At 39.4% G+C, this 23841-nt stretch overlaps 1 protein-coding gene across 1 annotated transcript in view; it reads right to left on the bottom strand.

Moving 5' to 3' along the window:
- The window catches only part of CORIN (corin, serine peptidase), a gene marked incomplete at both ends in the record, with an annotated part of 178757 nt that overhangs the window by 148807 nt on the left and 6109 nt on the right, over positions 1-23841 (bottom strand). The window contains 2 exons of the mRNA XM_084233149.1: positions 7222-7422; positions 12798-12939. Coding sequence (XP_084089275.1) covers positions 7222-7422; positions 12798-12939 — 343 coding nt within the window. The remainder of the gene's footprint in view (positions 1-7221; positions 7423-12797; positions 12940-23841) is intronic.

Here is a 23841-nt window from a genome sequence, read left to right as displayed (position 1 = left end):
CTCCAGGATCGATCACATACTGAGGCACAAGACAAATATCAACAGATACACCAAGATTGAAATCATACCAACCATCTTTTCTGACCATGAAGGCATCAAACTAGAAATAAACCATAAAAAGAAGGCAAGGAACTTTCCTACCTCATGGAGATTAAAAACCACACTACTGGAAGACCACTGGACTAATGAGGAGATCAAAGAAGAAATTAAAAAATTCTTTGAATTGAACGACAAGGAGGACACCAATATCCTAAATGTATGGGATGCAGCAAAAGTAGTAATAAGAGGAAAATATATAGCAATAGAAGCTCACATCAAGAAACAAGAAAGAACTCAAAGAAACAACCTAATCTTGAAGCTCAAAGATCTAGAAAAAGAACAACAAAAAAAACCCAAAAACAGTAGAAGAAAAGAAATAATAAAAACCAAAGCAGAAATAAATGAAATTGAAACTAAAAAAACAATCCAAAAGATCAATGAAACCAAGAGGTGGTTCTTCGAAAAAATAAATAAAATAGACAAACCCCTAGCCAGGCTCACAAAGGAAAAAAGGGAGAAAGCACAAATAAACAGGATCATCAATGAAAGAGGAGAAATCACAACGGACACAGCAGAAATCAAAAGAATAATCAGTAACTACTATGAACAGTTATATGGAAACAAGTTCAACAATCTAGAGGAGATGGACAAATTCCTACAACTCTACAATCACCCAAAGCTAGATAAAGAAGAAATAGAACACCTAAACAGACCAATTACAAGCAGTGAAATTGAAATGGTAATCAAAAACCTCCCCAAAAACAAAAGCCCAGGACCTGATGGATTTACAAATGAATTCTACCAAACATTCAGAGACGAATTAGTGCCTATCCTTCACAAACTCTTCCAAAAAATTGAGAAGGAAAGGACAATACCAAACACGTTCTATGAAGCCAACATTACACTAATACCAAAACCGAACAAGGACAACACAAAAAAGGAAAACTACAGGCCAATCTCCCTAATGAACACTGATGCAAAAATCCTCAATAAAATTTTAGCTATCAGAATCCAACAATGTATCCATAAGATAATTCACCACGACCAAGTAGGATTCATTCCAGGGACACAAGGATGGTTTAACATCTGAAAATCAATCAACGTTATCCAACACATCAACAAAAAGAAATATAAAAACCATATGATAATATCAATAGATGCTGAGAAAGCTTTCGACAAAGTGCAACACCCATTCATGATAAAAGCCCTTGAAATTCTTGGGATACAAGGAACACACCTCAACATCATAAAGGCCATCTCTGACAAGCCAACAGCCAGTATCATTCTCAATGGTGAAAAGCTGAAAGCAATTCCATTAAGATCTGGAACAAGACAAGGATGTCCACTTTCACCACTGCTTTTCAATATAATACTGGAAGTCCTAGCCAGAGCAATAAGACAAGAGAAAGACATACAAGGAATCCAAATAGGAAAAGAAGAAGTCAAACTATCACTATTTGCAGATGATATGATAATATACATAGAGAACCCCAAAAACTCCACAGAAAAACTAATTCAACTCATCAATCAGTTCAGTAAAGTAGCAGGATACAAAATCAACACGCAAAAGTCAGTAGCCTTCCTATACACAAACAATAAATCTGAAGAAGAAGGAATCAAAAAAACCATCCCTTTTATTATCGAAACAAAAAAAATCAAGTATTTGGGAATAAATCTAACAAAAGAGGTAAAGGACCTATACAAAAAAAACTATAAAACACTGTTAAAAGAAATAGAAGAAGACAAAGAAATGGAAAAACATCCCCTGCTCATGGATTGGGAGAATAAACATTATTAAAATGGCCATCCTACCAAAAGAAATATACAGATTCAATGCTATTCCAATCAAAATTTCAATGTCATTCTTCAAAGAAATAGAACAATTATTGATGAAATTCATATGGAATCACAAAAAACCCCGAACAGCCAAAGCTCTCCTGAAAAAAAAAGAAGGGAATGGAGGCATCACATTCCCAGACTTCAAACTCTACTACAAAGCCATAATCATCAAAACTGCATGGTATTGGAACAAGAACAGACATACAGACCAATGGAATCGAATAGAAAATCCAGAAATAAACCCACAGATTTATGGTCAACTAATATTTGACAAAGGAGCAAAGACTATGCATTGGAGCAAAGAAAATTTGTTCAATAAATGGTGCTGGGAAAACTGGGTTGCTACATGCAAAAGAATGAAGCTTGACCACTACCTCACACCATACACAAAAATCAACTCAAAATGGATTAAAGAACTAGACATAAGACCTGAAATCATAAAATACATAGAAGGAAATATAGGCGAAACACTACGTGATTTGCACCTCAAAGACATCTTTACAGACACATCACCCAAAGCAGTGATAGTGAAGGCAAAGATAAACAGCTGGGACTACATCAAATTAAAGAGCTTCTGCACAGCAAAAGAGACAATAACAAAAACAAAGAGAAACCCCACCAACTGGGAGAACATTTTTGCACACAATGCTAATGATAAAGGACTGATCACAAAAATCTGCAAAGAGCTGATGAGACTCAACAACAACAAAGAAAATAATCCAGTCAAAAAATGGGCAGAAGAGCTGAAAAGAAACTTCTCTGAAGAGGAAATGCAAATGGCCAACAGGCATATGAAAAAATGTTCAACATCACTTGCAGTCAGGGAAATGCAAATCAAAACTACCATGAGATACCATCTTACACCAGTGAGAATGGCACATATTAAAAAAACTAGCAACAACAAATGTTGGCGAGGGTGTGGAGAAAAAGGAACTCTTCTGCACTGTTGGTGGGAGTGCAAACTGGTCCAACCACTGTGGAAAGCTGTGTGGAGATTTCTGGACCTACTAAACATAGAGCTTCCATATGATCCAGCAATTCCACTCCTAGGTATTTACTCAAAGGACACAGAAACATCAATTCCAAAGAGCACCTGCACCCCTATGTTTATAGCAGCACTATTTACAATAGCTAAGCTTTGGAAACAGCCCAAATGCCCAAAAATAGATGACTGGATCAAGAAGATGTGGTACATATATACCATGGAATATTACTCAGCATTCAAAAAAGATAAACACATGCAATTTGCAGCAACATGGATGGTGCTGGAAGGGATCATGCTCAGCAAAATAAGCCAAAAAGAAAAAGAAAAATACCGGATGGTCTCACTCATAGCAGGAATCTAGAAAACTTAAATAAGGGACAGGAAAATGAATAACTACAAGAAAGTGAAAATCAAAATCAACAAAAACTATGAACCAGAGACACTTTTTGGGGGGTGGGGGGTGGGAGGGGAGGGATGGGGTCAGAATGGGGGGGGGTGCAATTGTATGGGGAATATAAAAATAAATTTTATTATTTAAAAATAAATAAATCTTAAAAAAAATAAAATAAAAATAAAGCAACTGTCCATTATTAGATGAATGATTGAATAAATTATAGAATAATGAATTCAGTTATCATAAAAATGAATTAGAGGTAATTTATCATCTTAGAGATATTTACATGAAGTATTCTTTTTTTTTTTTAAAGATTTATTTTATTTATTTATACAAGCACTGGGTACAGTCAGAAGCACGGGAGGGTGAGAGAATTCACCAGAGCCAGAGCGGGGAGCAGAGCAGGCAGAAGGACCGAAGTACACTGCTGAGGGGAGCAGCGGGCAGCAGGAGAGGTCTGCGCGCCATGTGGGACCCTCCTCCGGTGGCCGGGGAGCAGCCGGGGATCGAACTGGCGCCGCAGAGGCAGCGGGCAGCTTCGCAACCCAGCGTTCAACCGCTGCGCCACCGGGGAGGCCCAACATGAAGTATTCTTGAATGAGAAAAAACATTATATAGAAAAATATATGTGATAAATATGAGCTTATGTTGCGATGTTGGGTGTGGTAAGGTAACATGCATCTGAAGAGGTGTGAATATATTGTTCTAAACCACTAATGTTGGAAATCAATGTTACCTTAATAAAAAAAGGAAGTTATAGAAAAAGTAAAGTAGCAAGTCAGATAAGAAAATTTTGAATTGACTATAGTTCATTCATTTAATCATTCAATAAATATTTCATTGAGCACTGGCTATACAACAGCAAAGAGAAAAGGATTACTCTCTCTGCTCTGCTGAAGCTGAACTTTTTTATGATACTCCTGCTACTACAAAGAAAGCAACAAAACTAAATGAGGAAGAAGTACCTGTCTAAAGAGAACTAGTCTAGGAGTTGCATGATCTGAATCCAAATCACCTGTCTACCAATTACTAAGGCAAGTAATATTGACTATACCAATGAAATTTCTCTAAGCCCCAATTTCACAGCTTGAAAAAAGATGTATATTACCTGTCCAGCATACCTCCTCAGTTCATTATAAGCACCATAGAAAAAAATAAACATATACTGAAGATTATCAAAAGCTCTACAGCCACAAGCTAGTGATTACTGAAACAAGAAAAACTATCAAATTCCTTTCAATAAATAATTTTAGTTATGTATTTAGGTCCATTGTAGGTCTATGTGGTCATGGACCTTCACATACATACATAGACATTCACATACATAGACACTCACACACATAAACCCACATGGTATTTTTCCTATACAGGGAACACCCCAGTTCTTCCCTACTATGTGTTTCTTCCCTGTGTGTCTCCTTTAATTTCACACAGAACATTTTACTTCTGACACTTCTCATCACCAAACTAATGGAGCATTGTCTCCACACAAAACAAATCTGTGTAACATCAGCTGGGTGTCTTCAGTCCTACGATTCAACTCATTTCTGACACTATTGACCTGGAGATGTTAGGGGCTAAGTCTTACAAGATTGTATACACACACACACACACACACACACACTCCAGTGCCAGTCACAAGCCTGGGTTGTTACCTATGCTTCTTGACCAACCAGCTACAGATCAGAAGTCCCCACAACCCCCTTCTTGAGTTCAAAGAATTTGCTAGAATGTTTCACAAAACTCAGCATTTTACTTACTAGATTATCAGTTTATTATAAGAGGATTTAACTTCGGAACAGCCAGAAGCAAGAGATGCATAGCGCGAGCAAGATGCATAGGGCAAAGGCATGGAGCTCCTGTGCCCTCTCCCAACACCTCCACATGTTCACCCACTCAAAAGCTCTCCAAACTCTATCCTTTTGTGTTTCTATGGAGTTTCATTCCATAAGCACAATTTATTAAACATGTGCCACTAGCAACTAATTCAACCTCCAGTCCTTCTCCCTCCCCTGGAGATCTAAAAGTGGGATTACAAATTCTAATTCTCTAATCATATGGTTTGTCCCAGCCGGCATTCCTCATTCTTAGATATACTGCCAAAGTCATCTCCTTAACCTAAAGAAAAGACACCTTTATGATTGTAATCACTGAAGAATTTCCAGTTTTAGAAGTTGTGTGTTAGAATGGGAAGACCAAATATACATTTCTTATTATAAACTACAATATCACCCACTGACACTAAAGCACAATGCTAACTGTCAAGTATATTAACCACACAGAATGAGACATATTCAAAGGTTTTGACCTTTCTCCATTTAATCATTGTAATTTTACCTGGATTTCCTTTACCTGTCAAATCATGTTCATGTTCTCAAGCGATGTTACAGACATAGGAAGAGAAATCAGGCAAACAGACTTCATTCAAAAGTCTACACTGAGCAACAAGTACCATATGTTTCTTCACTCTTTGGGATATATTTTGTTACTGCTATTTGAATCTTAACAGATAATGAAATTTTGAAAATAGAGACAAATTCATAGTTTAAGAAAATAACGATTGCTGTAATTGCAATCACATCAACTGATCTGAGTTTATGCTCAAATTATGTTTGCATTTGTAATGATAAACTCTGTATTTAAGAATAATGAAGTACTTAAGACATCATCAAAAGATTAAAAACTTCAAAATTACACTCATGAGGAAAATTAGTTTTATCTAGCATATTTGGGGTTTGCAGTATTATAATCTGGCAAAGAACACAAATCTGTGTGAATCACTGACAAACACCAAGCATAAGAAACAGTTGTTATCTATAGTTGCTCTGTGAGACAATGGAGTCCAAACACCATCTCTTTGGGGCTAAAGAAACGCAATAATCCTGCTTTTCTTCAGACATTGGCAAATGTATAGTGTAATAGCTAAGAGTCAGTTTAATCCTTCCCTTCCTGATTCAGAATGAAAATAAACATTCTGTCCTAAACGTAAGATGTTATTTCCTTTTGTGGGTTTTCATGAAAGAGAGAGGAACAAACAAGAAAATGATCATGGATGGATGGATTTTGTATAATTTTCAATCATATCTCCTTATTTTAAGAAGAAGAAAATTAGAATCAAGAAAATGCTGGGAAAGTTCTTACAGGGACTGGGTTCTGATTGTTTTCATTAGCATTGATTGGATCAGAGCTGAAGCTCTTTGACATTTTCCATACAAATTCACTCCCTCTAGCATTTTGGAAGTTTAATAACTTGACCAAAATATCTGAGGGATAGAGTTACATTCCAGAGCATATCATAGCATCGGCACTCTTTCTGGCTCTCTCTCCCTCTCTCTTTCTGGAATAACTGACAAATCTCTCCATTTGTCCTTGAATTTCACACATGTCACTTTCCTCAAAGTGTGTGTTATTTGTCAGTCACCAGCATATAAAATTAACTGCACAGCCAATAAACAAGAGAGAATAAGGAAAAGGAACACACAGACACCTCACAAGAAAAGGGGACACCTCTCTTCAGAGTTTTCATTAAATCACTTGACATTCTGCTCTGGAATTGGGACCACCCCCTCTAGCACCAAAAACAAAATGAGTAACTTAGCTTACTTCTTAATCATCTCAAAATAAGTAACTCAAAGTTTCAAAACAGAAGCACAAATTTTCAGAAGTGAACCACTAGAAAGCCAATACCATTGTATTGGGGCAGGCAGCATGAATTTTTGCATCAGAAATGATTGGATAGTGTTGATATAGTCTCCCTCCTCACATCCCTGTCTGAACAGCTGTACTTATGGCATTTCATATTTAGGAACAGGGCTCTCTGCTAGATTTGTCTGATAACTGAGTAGAGCCTTGCCTGGTGAACCAGTAAATGAGGGTGAATCACACATAGGCTGCTCCATACACGAGTCTACCCCTGAGTCCACAGAGATGGGCATGCACTCGCATGGGGCATCTCCAGACTTACTTGTGTTCCCCGGATTCAGGCCTCCTCCAGGAGAAGTAGCCGTGGTCCAGGCTGGAATGTGTAGGCTGGGGTGTGCAGTGGAAGGCACAGCGCTCTGGTTATAATCTACATTTGGAAGAATAACATCAGACACTTGGACTTCACCATCAGTGACTAAAGGTTCACTCCCATTTGATTTAAAATAGGCCTTCCTTAATGTTCCTGAAAGATCAAAACAAAACAAAACAAAAAAAATCTTTTACAACATTACTAGAGGTATTTAATTAAATATATATATCATTTTTATTGAAGTAACATTGGCTTAAAACATTATCTAGGTTTCAGGTCTGCAGCATTATAATGTGTATCACCTGCTTGAAAATCACCATCAATAATCTGGTCTCCATTTATTGCTATACAATTCATCACCTTTACCCAAAATGCACCTACCACCTACTTAAAAGATATGTTAAGAAAACTCTAGAGTTACTTCCATAAGGCTTATTCTATCCAAGCAAACACAAAGAAAAAGACGACAGCTTACCCAAATACCCACCCCACTGAGAAAATCGGTAAGCTTCTCTTCCACCACAAAGCTCATACTCCTGTGGAGAACTATAGCTTTCTAAGAAGCACAGGGTTGAGACACCGGGTCTCCCATCTTGGTTCCTGGTGCCCATGGAATTTAAGGCAACTCCACCTCACCTTGGATGCACTATAAGTTAATTAAATGTGGTGACTCTTAACATGAGTCCTTCCTGATTTCTGTTTCTCAATTTCACTCATCACTTTACATGACTCAGTATCCAGGAAACATGCTCTCCAAGCCTTGAAATCTGCCACCCAAAAACACAATTAACCTGCTTATCTTCTACCTTGATTTCTCCACACTTTGCACTAAATTTCAGGAAACTACACATTACAAAGAAGTAAAAATAACAGGGCACATATATTTACCAAGACATATCAAAGAGGGAAAAAAAGAAAGAAAGAAACTCTAATTCCAGTTAAACTGAAAGAAAAAACTAAATTAGCTTCCTCTTTGACCAGAAGTTATAAAATATAAGAGATAAGAAATAGTCATTCAACTAGGATTATCTGGTCCCCTTCTCAAAGTATTCATGCATCAACAAAAGAAAGATTCAAACCTAAGGCTGTTGGGAATCACCTTGCTCTGGTTTTAGGCAGAAACTTGAAAAGTCTGAAAGAAATAATGTATTTTTAACTCAGACAAAACAACCAACAGACTGTTTCCAGAAAATAGCACTATAGTAGAGTATGTCACTAAAATAACTGAATGTGGTATTGATCCATTATAAAATACCCCAGGGAGATTATTTTTCTAAAAACATTTACAGTGACTTCCCTAATTGGTTCTCATTTTCCCAAATAGTCTATGGGCCATTAAAAGTAAAAGAAATATAAATAAAATGTTTAGTATCAGTCTATGGAAAAAATTTCTGTACATGTGTTAGACACTTGGAAAACATTAACTAGAAATGAAAATAGAAAAGCAGCTGTTTTCAAGCTAACTAAGGTCAACAGTTTCATCTGCCAAAGGGTTCTAAATAAAACATTTAGTGTAAAAGCTAAATCATGACCATGTGGTACAGGTAACACACATTTCAAATTGTATGATTCTGAGTAAATATCAAATGCAGCGTTGAAATGATATGAAGACTTTCATTGAATTTTGATTTTCAAAATGACTCAGAATGTGTCCCAGATAAAAATTAATGTAAGTGATAGACCTGATTAGTATAGATTTATTCATTTTTACAAAAAGAAAATTTTATTAATAAACTAAATATATATTTTTATACATTTGCTAGTTGCCCTCTTTACCTATTTTTTACATAACTGTCATTTTCACTGATGTGGCTGGAACAAACATATAAGACCCTTGGAGTTAATTTACTTCACATCCTAACCCTATGAGTCAGCATCCAGTTCTGTCAACATATTTTTAGCAAATGCCAATTCTTCTCAGTTATATCCCTGAGTAATTCACTTAAAAGGAGATCTATGTGTGTATGAAATTTTTTCAGCCTTCTTAAAATTGTATTTGTAATGATTAGCCTTATTAATAATCTCTCCTTTACCATTTTCCTCTAACCACGTGGTGAAAACATTAAACATCTGTTTGCTCTATCAAGTCCTTTGACTTAGTGATTTGCTTAGGAAATACTGACAAGAATACTGTTGTGACAGGAACTTTGTTGCCACTTTGCAGTGGGAACAGGATGAGGGACACAGCAGTCATGCAGCAGGTTTGACTCCAAAGCAGGACTCTGCTACTTGAGCAGAAGTTCTTGTGCCATTTATTGAAATCATACAGGATAGTAAAGCTGATCATGCGACAGTGGTATGAGGTACAGAGGGTGGAACAGGAATGGGGGACAGAGATTTACAAGGGACAGGGAAAGGGACATCATGACCATGTGTCAAGAGACATTTGCGTCAGCGAAGTATTTTATCACAGTTTTCCCAAGAACACCATGGAGATAGTCACGTAATCAGGTTAACAACGGCCTAGGTGTCCCCAGGGTCTGCCTTATGATATGAGCTATACTCCCTAGGTAGTCAAGGAATGCTTTGCTGTGATTTGCAGATAGCAAATAGGTCACAGTGGCCAGCTCATAGGAACCCACAGAATACAACTTTCTAAAAAAAATATATGGCAGTTTTTTTTTTTTAAATTCTATTTACCAAAGCAAGCTGGTAGAAAAGAAAGATAATACATGATACATGAGAGTTGTCATAGCTAATATCCCTATGGTATATTTGAGAGAGGTAGGGAAACTTACAGGTCTTGCTTATCTTTAAAAACTGAACCCACTAGGCAATTTATCTTCAAGTATCTCTGGAAAGTGACCAGCTCTTGATTCACATTTGTTCATCTATTAATTAACCATTTTCTAAAAGCACAAAAGTTAGAATGTGTTAAGAGTAAATATTCTCAAGCTACACAATGTTGAGTTATAAAAATGCTGAGAGTTATTAGCCCAAAGTAGAGTGTTCATTCTTCCAGTGCTGCCCTATCCTCTCCCACATTCCTGCTTTTATATGCTTTGGTTAAAAGTATAGGTTCTACACTCTGAAACCACCTGGGTTAAATCCCCTCTAGCACTTACTAGCCCTAAAAAGTTGGGCAAATACTCAACTGCCATAAAATAATGAAAATAAAAGTACCTCCCTCATGGCTGTTAGGATCAAATTAGTCAATACATATGAAAACACTTGGAACAGTTCCTGACATAGAAAATTCCCAATAACTGCCACTTACTGCTACACTATTGATAGTAATATTATCTTCCTTAGAGCAGCTAAGGTATTCTAAAATAAATACCAATTTCCTTTTACTGTAAGTACATCCCAGTATAACACAATGGTCAAAGAAATTTTCAAAAGTCAATCACTTAACCCACTTTTGGAGTGGAAGAATTATGGCTTATTCATGTAAAATTACTGATATTAATTAACAGAATTATTATTAACAGTTATTTAACAATATTTAAGAAATAATCTATAATCCCAATAATAATAGCCAAGCTTTATACTTGGGCACCACGATATGGATTGGGCACCACGATATGCAAAATAATATCTCCCAGCATTGTCCACAGCCTAAGTCCCAGAACCTGTGAATATGCTACATTATGTACCTCTCATGCAAAAGGGTATTGCAAATATAGATAGGGAAATTACCCTGGATTATTCAGGTAGGCCCAATGTAATCTCCAGATCTTTATAAGCAGAAGAGGGAGGTGTGAGAATATGTGTCAGAAGTGTAAGAAAGATTGCCTGGGCCAATGCTCATTTTGAAGATGGAAAGAGGCCAAGGAATGCAGGAAGCCCCTAAAAGTTGGAAAAGACAGGGAAATACTGCCCCCAGAGCCTCCAGCGGGAATACAATGCTGCCAACATCTTAATTTTAGCCCAGTGAGATTTGTTTTGGACTTATTGCCTTCATATTCTAAGATAATTTTCGTGTTTTAAACTACCAAGTTTGGGATAATTTGTTGCTGCAGCAATAAGAAACTATTACAAAGCACCTTGCTAAGTTATCCTCACGACAGGCATCTACTGAGTTGGTCTTTCAATACAGCTGTGAAACAAATGCTCTAATTCTTTTTCTACGGAGATTCAGAGAGAAGAAATCTGAAGTTTATGAAGGTTATTTCACTTACCCAAGAACTGAATCAGGACGTGACATAAATATATATACACACACATATTTGTACATACTTTTCTCTCTGTACAAGGCATACTAGTTAAAAAAGCTCAATCATCATGTGCATGTAAAAAAAAATTTATCTTCCTATGATGTGAGTGGAAAATTAATTCCTTGATGTCAGTCTAGCTATATTAGTAGCACATTTACTTTGCATTTTCTATGTGCGAGGAATCTGTGTTTACTCTCTGCTGAGAACACAAAATTTAATAAGAGAGTCTTATCAGCAGGTGTTTATAGATTAACTGGTGGATGCAGGCGAGCAGTCTAAAATATACCAGCCATGCTGGCAGTTCTTTGAGGAAGATATGCATGGGACAATCTGGTGACAAAAAGTAGAGAAGCAGCTGTCATTCCATTTGAGAAAGTAAGGAAAGATTTTTAGGGGAGAGTAATCCTCGATGGGAATCTTAAAACATGATTAAGAATTTTCTAGGTTTGAGGAAAGCATTTGTGGCGAAAGGCAGGTGTAGTAATAGAGGATGGAGTACTTTCTAGATAGAACAAAAAGATATTTAAAAGTCTAGTAATCAAACATAGCTAGGGCACACAGGACCACCAAGAGAAAATGCTAGAGAAGTAGAAGCTAGACTGTAAAAGGGAGGTCCTTTTAACTATTTGGAATAGATCTTGTGATGGAAAACCCTTCAAGGATCTTAAATAGGGTGAAATACTACTAGAATGATCTCTCTGGCAGCAGGTGATGCTTGAAAGGGGTCAATTCTAGAAGGTAATTAGAAGGCTATTTGCAATAGCCCAAAGGAGAAAAGTGTAAGGTCTGACCCCAGGCAAAAGCAGTGAGGAAAAGGAACATGTATGCAAGCACTTTCAGAGAAAAAAACTATGAAAACATTAGTGTAAGAGTCAGAGCTCTCTTCCAGGATTCTGGTTTGAATTGCTGGATAAATGAAGGAACCCCAAATGAGATAGGTTTGGTGGAGATTAATGCTGTTCATCAAATATTTTCAACCCTTCCCCATTCCACTAAGATATTAACTTGGGTTACATTCTCTCACCTCATACTCTGTCTCTTGACATCTTTGATGTTGGTCAAAGGGTACAAACTTCTAATTAAAAGATGAATATATTTGGGGGATCTAATTATAGCCTGGTGATTATTGCTGATAACACTATATTGCATACTTGTTTTAAATAAACCTCCAGGACGCTTTGTCTTTCTCTCTGGCACAATAACAAAAAGGTTCAAGATGATGGCCATCTATTAATTTAGTCCTTAAACAACTTCAATAAACACAGTTGCATCTCCCCATATCATCACTTCTGGCTCACCCCCTACTTATAAATCATGCTAATTTTAATTTTAATTTTTATTTCATTTTTCTTTAATAATGGCATTACTCACCCACAAAGGAAAACAGGATCACCAGCAGGACAATGAGCGCACAGATACATGGAATCAGGACCAGCAACAGGAAACGGAGAATGGTAGCTGTCGCCAGCTTCTGAGAGCAGCCGCCACTCATGTCACCATCAGCTCCCAAGACCTAAGTCAAAGAGGGAAATGAAATATAGTTTTAATATCATGAAGCAACTCAATACATAAACTTCTTGTATCTTAACAAGTGTGTTTATTTTAAAAACTGTCACGGTGGTTTTTATAATGTGTATGGTCACAATCTCCCTAAGATATTTTCCTCAGTCAGTTTGGTTCCATTGTGAGGTCTCTTATTTTCTTCTTCATTTTTTTTTAATAAATTTCAATTGTGTTTTTTTTGGAAATTTCTTCTTTTTTAAAAAATTTATTTATTTATACAAGCACTGGTGTACAGGCCAGAGGCGCGGGAGGGTGAGAGAATTCACCACAGCCAGAGCAGGTTGCAGAACAGGCAGACGGACCGAAATACACTGCTGAGGGGAGCAGCGGGCGAGACAGGAGAGGTCTGCGCGCCATGTGGGAATCTCCCTGGCAGCCGGGAATCGAACCAAAGCTGCAAAGGCTGTGGACAGCTTCACAGCACTGTGCTCAACCTGCTGCACTACCGGGGAGGCCCTTCTTCTTCATTCTTAACTCCATTGCATTTGCCTCCCAGGTGCTGATTTAACTATTTTCATAACAGCCATTTTGGCTCTTTCAGAGCCTATTGTCCCTTTATCTTCTCCAAGTCAATCAACTTTTTCCTTCTTTTATGTCTCTACATATCTGTAGAGGCAGGACAGGACACAGTGCAGGTTTTCTGATCCAGCAGACCGGGTTAAGGAGGAGTCAGAGTCCTCAGTGGATTTTGCAGGCTTTTATTTAGATTTACCAGGCACATGGCAGGCAGGGATGCTGCAGTCCTCGCAGCCCTCCCAGCCCCCAGCAAATCCTCACTCTATCTGGGCTCTCTGGCGTTCTCTCTACTTTTCTTCTCTCGGCTTCCGTTCGTTCTTGGCTTCTGCTGGCGTCCCCGTGACGCCGCCCTTATTAACTCAGTCTCTCAGCCCAGGTGTACCCACCCAGGTGCCCGCCATCAGGCATGCATTCAGGACCACAGGGTTCTCTCATCTATCCTAATGGTGGGAGGGCAGAAAAGCCTGACACTTTTTACCTTACCCTACAAGATCTTGTTTAGAATCTTTGGAACAATACTTCAGTGATACTGTTGCTAATCTCCTGAAGTACATACACCTCTGGGTTGTCTTCTCATTCTTCTTGTAAAAGGCAATGCTAGATGAATTCACAATCTTCTCTGCACTAACACCCGAGTATATGAATAGGGCTGCAGTGTCACCCAATGGGACTACTAAATGTTGGTTTAAGGCCTTCTCAATTCTTCAAACTTCTCAATTCCTCAAACTGCCTCCTCCCACACATCTGCCCTCAGTCTCAGAACAGGCCCCACCCCAATCCCACGTTATGGAGAGAATAAAAATCATCAAATGGGAATTGCCTCATGTAGAGGCAGGAAGGGCACGGAGCAGGATCTCTATAACCCTATGCAGACGGATAAAGGACAGTCTTGGAGCCCTCAGTGGCTTTTTCAGGATTTTATTGGGCTTTTACCAGGTGCACGGCAGGCAGGGGTGCCTGGAGGCCAGGAGGCTGGCAGGCCTCCTACGCCCAGCGAATCTTCACTCTTCTGGGCTCTCCAACATTCTCTCGTGGTCTCGTTCTCTCTCTTATGCTGGTTCTGTTCCTCTCTCTTGCTTCCTCTGGCTTCCTGGTGACACCGCCCTTATAAGCCAGTCTCAGTCCAGGTGCACCCACCGTAGGCCCACACCCTACTCCAGATGCCTGCCACTAGGCATGCATTCAGGACCGCAGGGATCATCGTTAATCTAATGGTGGGAAGGCAGAAAAGCCTGATACCTTTTTACTTACCCTATACCTCACCTACCTCTAAACCTTCACACCTGCATATGTGTTCATATTTATCCTTCCACAGTAAAGAAGAAGGTATTTGACTCCTATTTAGGGCTGACGTTTCCATCACCTTTTCCCTTCTCAAGAATCTTACACCTTAATTCTCCCCTTAATTATTCTCTCCTTTTCTCCTTCCTTCCCTCCTTTGGTCCTCTCCTCCCTCATTACTGTGATCATCTTAATTTATATCATGCCTAAGTTTCTCTTTTACTCTTCATCCTCAAACATATATTCCACTTCATCCACTGTCCTCTCTCTCTCTCTTTTCTCATCCAAATGCTCTAAGAGTTGTTATATTTATCTCCAAAATTCCTCACTGTTTACTCCTATGGCCATGACAATTTGGCCCATTCCTGTCACTGCACCAAATGACTGCGTGCTGTGACCTTCATGTTGTTACATCCAAATGACAATTTTCTGTCATCATTATAATGGCATCTCTGTATCATTTGAGAGATCAAATTCTCTCTAGCTACTCTCCTCCTCTTCAAGCATTTTCTTTGCCGTGTTTTTCTCCTACCTCTCTGATGATTCCTTTACTGGAGGTACTTTGCATTATTTCCCTCCAGGCAATGCCATCACACAAATAGTTGTAATTGCTAGCCCTGCCCTGAGATGTCCTTCTTTATATAGCAAGCATACATCTTCCTCTGAGCTCCAGAACTTTGTATGCAATTGGCCACTTGACATGTCATTGGATGTTGTAAATATACTCCAATCCTAATATATCTGAAACCAAATAAATCATCTCCATCCCCATAATTGGTATTGTGCCAGGCCTACTCATCTCAGGTGATCTGAGGATCACACTTCGAATAGCATACTTAAATGCCCTTCCAGTTCTGTCTCGCCTACACCAGACTCATTGCTTACCACTGTGTTCCATGCCCAATCTCTCACAATACTAAAAACAATTAAAAAGAAAAAAATCTATACTCAACTCTATGTATTATTGGTTTGAGACTAACTTGGCACCTGAGTTCTCTAGGTAGAAAGGTGACGAGTTGCTAGTATGTTTGCAACTCTGCTGTTTCAGTGATTCAGAGAACAGCCTACAAGGATAGTGAAGTCACTTTGACTGGTGTGGCCTGAACAGGACACAGAAGCTCCTTCTAAACCCTTGGGGATATTAGACTGTTTAACACTACATGCTAATATACTCATAGCTCTGAAAAAATACAGACACTAGGAGTCCACTTACTGCTGTATTATCAGCTTGAAACACTAGCCTGCACAACTGCCACTCCAAAATGAATTGCTTTTTCAGGTTAGAGATGGACCTTCTCCAATCCACCTTCACTGTCTGTTCACTGAGCAAAAATGAGCCAGTATCCTTATTTAGGAAGCATGGTCTGTGATAGATGCTTTCCTCGCTGTTGTCAGTAAGCTGGGAGAGCATTCCTTATATGAATTAAAAGCAGATTTATTGAATAAGTGATAAGTGATTTAAATGCTTTGCAAATCAGTCATCTGTTAATTCTCCATATTATCATTAGCTTCCACTCTACCAATAAGCCAAATGCCTCCCAAACCATGCATCCTGAATTATGTCAGAGCCAAATGTTTTTTGTTGTGATGTTTGCTTTTAATGCCCCAAAAGGCATGAAAAACAAACATCTGGTCTTCAGTAAGTCTTTTCATCTCATTTTTTTTGGCATTTGATTGAGCATGAAAGTTCAAATAAAATGAAATTACTCCATTCACACCACATGGTCTGCAAACCAACCCAGCCCATATTTTCTTCTTTGAAAATTAACACAACAACAGCACCAGATAGCCTGCCCTCAAATCTCATATTCACACATCCCAGAAAATATATTCAACTTGGAGACTAAATACCAACAAAGTATTTTTCCTGTTGAGATAATAATTATCCAAAACCCAGGCAGCATATGGCCCCAGTGTTGCAGTTCTGAGAGTAGCATTGTTTAGCTCAAGTAGGAAACATGAGATAAAAGACTGGAATGTTTCAGAGGCAACTTGAACAATATTGTCTCTACCACTGAAAATCTAGGTGACCTTATAAAGCCATCACCCTATTTGTAATCATATTTCCATGTCTGCAAATAAGGCATAAAATGTAAGTCTCTTACTCCAACCACAAATATTACAGAAATAAAATAAAATTGGCAAAATGAAATAAAAGTAAAAAAATAATAACAATGTTTCTATCAAGTTCACAAAACTCTAAAAGTCCAGTTTTCTCTGAAATATGTAAGTTGAGTGTGTTCAATTCAGTCTTCCTGCAGGAAAGTTATAATCTTTTCTCAAGTGAGGACTTGTCTTCAGAGGCAACAGCAAAATCTTTTAAAATAAGCTCCATTTTTTCCAGAGGAGGGTGAGATGGTCATAATTCCGTGACTGTTATGGAAGATGATCTTGGAAAGAAACAGCAGGCAACTTCTCATCCCAACAAGGTAGATAAATAGGACCCTGCATTCTTTTTTGAGATGATTTGCCCCCAATATCGAATATGTCAAGGTTATTTTATGACAGACACAAATCTTAAAAAGTATTTCCTTTTAAGGCAGATACAATAACTGAATTCTTTCTACGTATATTAGGGAAGATTAAAAGTTATTTATTTTCCCAGTATATTTCTTTGGAAACAATGGAGGCTACAGGGGAAAAAAATCAAAGAGAGCTTCATTCTCCATCCCTCAGGAAATTAAATATTTCACATTTATTCACTAGAATGTTTTAAATTTCACATCCTGGCTACAGATTACTATGTTTTTAAGGGAGCAATGGCAAAATCCAAAGGAACTTAATACAGAGCCAAATGAAGCCAAACTTATTTTTCATGTAACAATAAGGGAGCTGTTGAATTTGTGCAAATCTTAAAGACCTAAATGACTCTATAAGAATACAAATGTTGTGACTTTTAAAAATTGAAACAGATTGGCAAAGTGAGTAGAGAACTAAAATATTGACTCTCTGCAGCTGAAAATAATCAGGGAACACACACAAGACAAAATGGATTTTATGCTCTACAACAATCTATTTCAGGCATTTCAATGCAAAGTAAAGCATAAACAGATGTTGAAAACAGTTAACCTACTGAACCCACCTGCTGAAAGGAATCCTGCAGTTTAAAAAAAAAAGTACAAGAAAGGATTTTATGTGTTAGATGAAGCAGCAATTTCTTTCTGAATCTTTCTTTCTGAAAGAACAGAAGACTGAATTCCAAATTTAACATTCATCATATGTTTTGCTCTAGTTCATGAATATGCTCATTGGAAAATAGAAGGAAAATATGTGTTGAGGTTTGCATTACAAATATGCATGCTATGTGTTAAAATCTCATTCATTTGGTTGATCCCACTCATGCTTATTTAGCACCTATTCTGTGCACAGCTGGGTTATTGGGATTTAAGATGATAAAGACATAGTCCTCGCCCTCTGGGAGTTGACAGCCTACCTTTGAGGATATAGTCAATGGCATGGGTGACTTTAAGACCTTGTGACAGGACAGTAAAGCCCAGATATAAAGAGGATTACAACACAGACACAGAGTCACATAGGGCATGGTCAATCCACATGGTTAAGCTTTAAAAATATATATAATCTTTTACTTTTGCACCAACAGTAGTTTTTAAGCATTCATTCCTATGGGTCTCCAATTATATGTGTGTTGGTTCAGGGAGGTGGGAGGTAAAGGGGAAGCAACATAATTGATATAGTGAAAAGAACAATTTTCAATGATAGGATTCTCACACAATTCAGAATATTTGGTATCCCTGGACATCATGTAGTAAAAATCAGTAGTAACTCTGCCCACTTGGGTGTGGTTTCCTGCCATAGGTCCTCCATGCTTTCCCAGTGTCCCCAGGTGCTAGTTCTCCTGGTAGAGATGCACTTTGGGCTGCCCAGCAGCATATACATGGTCACCTCTGCCCTGTGAATGCAAAGTGCCCTCCAAACTCTGCAAACTGCCACATTCTATAGGCACTACTCACGTGAGGTCTTTAGGTAAATGGTAGAGTTTATGCCCCTTCCTAACAGCCTCTTTAAAAGTATTATCAGACTTGGGTGCAACTCTGTGGCCTTCCTTCTGTGTGCCTAAACATTCAGAATAAGTTTTTTTTTTCCTCATCTGTTCAGCTTACCCACACAAAGCTTAGATTGAGTCTTGGCCTAGGTTAGATGAAGGTCTGGCAAGAGAATACTTTCTGGGTGGGAATTAGCCAACTCAGAAAGATAGTGGTAGACAAGATATATTTAAACATGAAAGTTTGGGGCAGACCAAGAATTCACTGATTTTAAACTTCTGACTATGCAGAAGATGTTTAGAAGAGAAAGGAAGAAGGAAGAAGAAGAAGAAGACAGCAAACCCAGCAAAGAATAATGGACCTGCATGAAGTACAGATGTAAAATGACGAAATAAAGAAACTGGTTGAAAACTTTCAAACTTGGCAGGGTCTTCCTGAAGAAGGAGGAAGCAACCAGACACAAGTAGCCTAGGAAAGACTAGTGGACTGCATTTCAGTTTTGTTTTTTGAGAGAGGGATTTCTCTCTCTTTTCATGAATGCAGCTATATATTCAAACTGGCAAGACAAAAGCAATCCACTGACCTCTGCACCCACAAGGTAGACCTAACAGGTCCTTTCAAGGAGCCACTTTCAGAAACCCCAGGCCACCCCCAGAAAGTTCAATCTCAATTTTAATTTCAGAAAGTTTAGAAGCTATGCTTTATTGTTATGCAGAAGAAGAAAGAATTAAAATCAACATAGGCCGGATCTAGGTCTTTGGTAACTAAGTCTTGAATTTATATTTTAAAAACCACAGAGACAGGGGGAGAAGCAGGAGCTGGTTTCTAAAGTCTGTCCTAACTCTCCTACCAAATGAACTGCACACTGCTCAGCACTCTTTCCAACACTCTGGTTTTACCCTCCCACCCCCCACCCTTGGAACCCGTCACCCCAAGTGGGCAGCTGGGTGTAAGAGTTTGAGGGGCCTCCCCAGGCTATTTTTAACTTGGCATTTTCCACTTATAGATTTTCCACTGGGCTACCCCAGGTCCGGGGCATTCACTCCAGCTGGGAAATCTGAGATGTCAGCTGGTCTGTGGCAAATGAGGTATATTTAGCTGAGACTTGGGGATTTCGGGATTGTCATCTACTTTAGACCTCGGGGAGGGAGACACAAAACAGAGCCAAGTGAAAGGAGTGGGGCGAACTCTGAGGTTCCTTAGCAACAACTGCTAAGCTTATTGTTGGAAGAGGATTCCCTGCATGCCCTAGTGGAAAGGAAAGGCCTCCCTTGGGGTCTTTCCCAGCAATAATGGAGGACCTGGGAGAACCGCCTAAAAGCCAGGTATTCCCAGGGTTCTCACATCTTCCTTCTTGCTGTGTCTGCATCACCTGGAATTGGTTAGAAATGCAAGTTCTGGGGTACCTTCCCAGACTTACTCTGTTAGAAACCCCGCTAGTGGGACCCAAGTGATCTGTTACATCAGGCTCTCCAGGTGATTCTCACGTACACTAAACTGAGACTTAATGGCCTGATCACACATTCCATAATATTACTAATGAAAGCATAAAACCATACCAAACCCACATAGCTATACTTTTATTACTTGTTAGTTCATATTTAGAGTGATAAAAACACTGAGCAGGTGGTAAAGAGAGTGAGTGACTTGTTCTAAACCATTTTTTTCTACTGTGTATTGTACCCTAATTTGAAAAATCCTTGTCACCTTGGCCATTCTCAAAGGCAGTGACAAGGCACCAGTTGAGTTCTGTTATCAAAGGCTGCAGTTGGACCAGAGAAAGAAACAGACTCCAGTGCTCAGTAGATGACAGGAAGGCACAGTAACCTGAAGAACGGCCATAAATAGGAACCCTGGGGCAAACTGCTGTGCAGTCACCCCCAGCCCGGGAATCAGAATACCTAAGAAATGCTCTATCAGGGTGCAGGGTAAGTGAAAACTGTCAGTCTTTTCCGCGCTCCCGCCCTTATCATTGATAGACCCCTGCGGTCCTACAGGCATGCCTGATGGCGGGCCCCTGGAGTAGGGTGTGGGCATGCATAGGTAGGCACACCTGGGCTGAGAGACTGGACTTATAAGGGCAGCGTCATGCGGACGCCAGCAGAATGAGAGGAGAAAGCAGAATGAGAGCAACAGCAGAGAAGAGGCCGCAAGAGAACGCCAGAGAGCCCAGAAAGAGTGAAGATTCACTGGGCCCCCAGGCATTCCTGCCTGCCATGTACCTGGTTGCTGCACTACAAATGGGGTAAAAGCTCAATAAAAGCCTGAAAAATCCACCGGGAGCTCCAGGACTCTCCTTTACCCGGCTGCCTGGATCATAGAGTTCCTGCTCTGTGCCTCGCTGGCACCACACAGGGGAACACCTTCTCAAAACTGTCTCTTAGAAATGGTGTTAATGCACAGGGGTTAAAGACAGAGCTATCAAGCTATTGCCAGCCACTGCAGCAATAGCTGCAGCAATAGCTGCAAAAATCCACGGCCAGCCAGGGAACAACCCACATGGTGCAGCAGCCCTCTCCTGTCTCACCCACTGCTCCCCTCAGCAGTGTATTTCAGTTGGTCTGCCTGATCTGTTCCCCCCTCTGTCCCTGGGAATCCTCCTGCCCTCTGCACCTCTGGCCTATACCCCAGTTCTTGGATGCATAAATCAATAAATCTTTAAAAAAAAAAAAAAGAATGATGTTAACAATAGTGTACTAGTGTATTCATTTCTTAGTTGCTGCTGTAACCAACTGCCACCGTGGCTTACAAGACCACTGGTTTATTCTATTACAATTCTGGAGGTCAGAGTCGGAGATCAGTTTCACAGGGCTGTAGGCATCAGGGCTACTGCCTTCTAAAGGCTCTGAAGGGAAAATCTGTTTCTAAGGCTTTTTCAGCTCTTAGTAGCCACCTACATGCCATGGCTTACAGCTCTTCTTGCATCTTCAAAGCACGTCAGCTCACTTGCATCCTCTCACCTCTGATTCTGATCCTCTGGGCTCCCTCTTCAAGGACATTGGGGCCTTCCACATAATTCTGGATAGTCTCCACACCTCAAAATCCTTAACTAATGACATCAGCAAAGTTCCTTTCACCATGTATAGTGACATTCACAGGTTCTTGGGGATTAGGATATAGATATACTTGAAGGGGCTATAATTCAATGTACCACCTTCTAAAAAGCCCAGTACTGTCCAAGACAGTAGCCACTAGCCACAGGTGGCCACTGAGCACGTGAAAGGTGGCTCATCTGAATTAAGACGTGCTATATGAGTATTGAGTTTTGAAGATAGTATGAAAAAGAAGGTAAAATATTTCATTCATAATTTTTAGATTGCCTGTTAAAATTATATTCTTGGACATTGAGTGTAATAAAATATTAGAATAAATTTATGTTTCCTTTTGTGTCATCAAATGTAGCTACTAGGACATCTAAAGTTTACATATTGGGTGACATTACATTTCTATTGGATGGTGCTGCTATAGACCATAAAGTAAGCAAAATGATATTAAATTTCAATTGTCTTATTTTTGTCTTACTGGGTTTGTAAGGAAACCCAGATTTTGAAAGCAACATTTCTTCTTTCAACACTTCCTAGAGGTGGGCTATCCAGATGTGAACAACTAAATTCTCCATTAGATAACAGTAACCCAAAAAGAAGGATCTAAATATTTTGTGTTCTGACAATTTGTGCTCTTACAAAGCACTTTCATAAAGCATTGTCGCAGAGTCTTCAATCACAGTCCCATGAAAGGGGTATTGTTCCTATTTTTCATAGACGGAAACTGAGCCCAAGGAACATTTACTTGCTGGAGTAATAAGTAAGAAATATCTAAGGAGGAAGAATCAGCCCAGGTCTGTTTGCACCTGTGCCCCGAGCTGCCTGGCTTAGGTGGAATGATTCAATCAGGCTCATTCTGTTTCCTGACTAATTTTATGCCCAATCTTCCAAAATTACTAAGATCCCAGTATCCTCCTTCTCTTTACCTCAAAATGCTGCTCCTGTGCTCCTCTCAACATGGTTTTGTTATTTTTCTCTTTTAATTTCTTAACTGTGAGTGCAGATAGGGTGTTCACCCTAACTAGCTATTTAAGGAAAAGGTTTTGTCACCGTGTCAAATTCTTCCTTCACTGCATTCAGAGGCACACCTGGCTCCCAACTTGATCCTGTGCCAGGTGCTGGAAGGCCCTTAACATGAGTGACTTTCCTACCCACGTTTTCCACCACCCACAAGCTGCACACGTAGGTGAGATACTTATAGCCAAAGAAGATACCCCAGAGAAACCTGCTCCCAGTGGTTAAAGTGCCTCCCAGATTTCCTCTGATCAATCTTCCTTTGGGGATTAAACAGGAAATTTTGCACTTTGGCAGAAGGCTGCTGTAGAATTTAAAAAAAAGTCAGAAAAAAAGTCAGTCAAGAAACCCTGACCCATGTGGTGCTTTTCAACTATAAAAGGGGAGGAGGGAAAGTAAAAGTGCAATGTGCTGCTCATTTTCTCTCTGCCTTAAAATATCAGTTTTTAGATCTTAAAGGGAGTCCAATCACCTCATTTTCCACATGAGGAAACCAGGATGATAAAGATTAAGTGATGTCTGTAAAATCTCAGCAAGTCAGTACCAGATAAAGATTAGAACTCCCATCTCTGGTTTTGCTCAACTTGGCCAAAACTGTTCTAAAGAATCACAGAGAAACACTGTAGGGTAAGGAAAAATGTCAGGTTTTTCTGCCCTCTGGCCATCAGGATAGATGACGGATCTGCGGTCCTGAATGCATGCCTGATGGCGGGCACCTGGAGTAGGGTGTGGGCATAGGTAGATGGGATTCCCCTGGGCTGAGACTGGGCTTTTAAGGGCAGCGTCACAGGGACGCCAGCAGCAGCAGCAGAAGCTGAAAGAGAAAATGAGAGAGAAGCAGAGAAGCAGCAGCAGAAGCAGAGAACGCCAGAGAGCCCAGATAGAGTGAGGATTTGTTGGGGGCTGGGAGGACTGCCAGCCTCCCGGCCCCCCAGCACCCCTGCCTGCCATATGCCTGGTGAACCCCAATAAAAGATCTGCAAAAACCCACTG

Source organism: Talpa europaea (assembly GCF_964194135.1).
Source record: "Talpa europaea genome assembly, chromosome: 5".
Taxonomy (NCBI): domain Eukaryota; kingdom Metazoa; phylum Chordata; class Mammalia; order Eulipotyphla; family Talpidae; genus Talpa; species Talpa europaea.
This window is presented reverse-complemented; position numbering and strand designations above follow the sequence as displayed.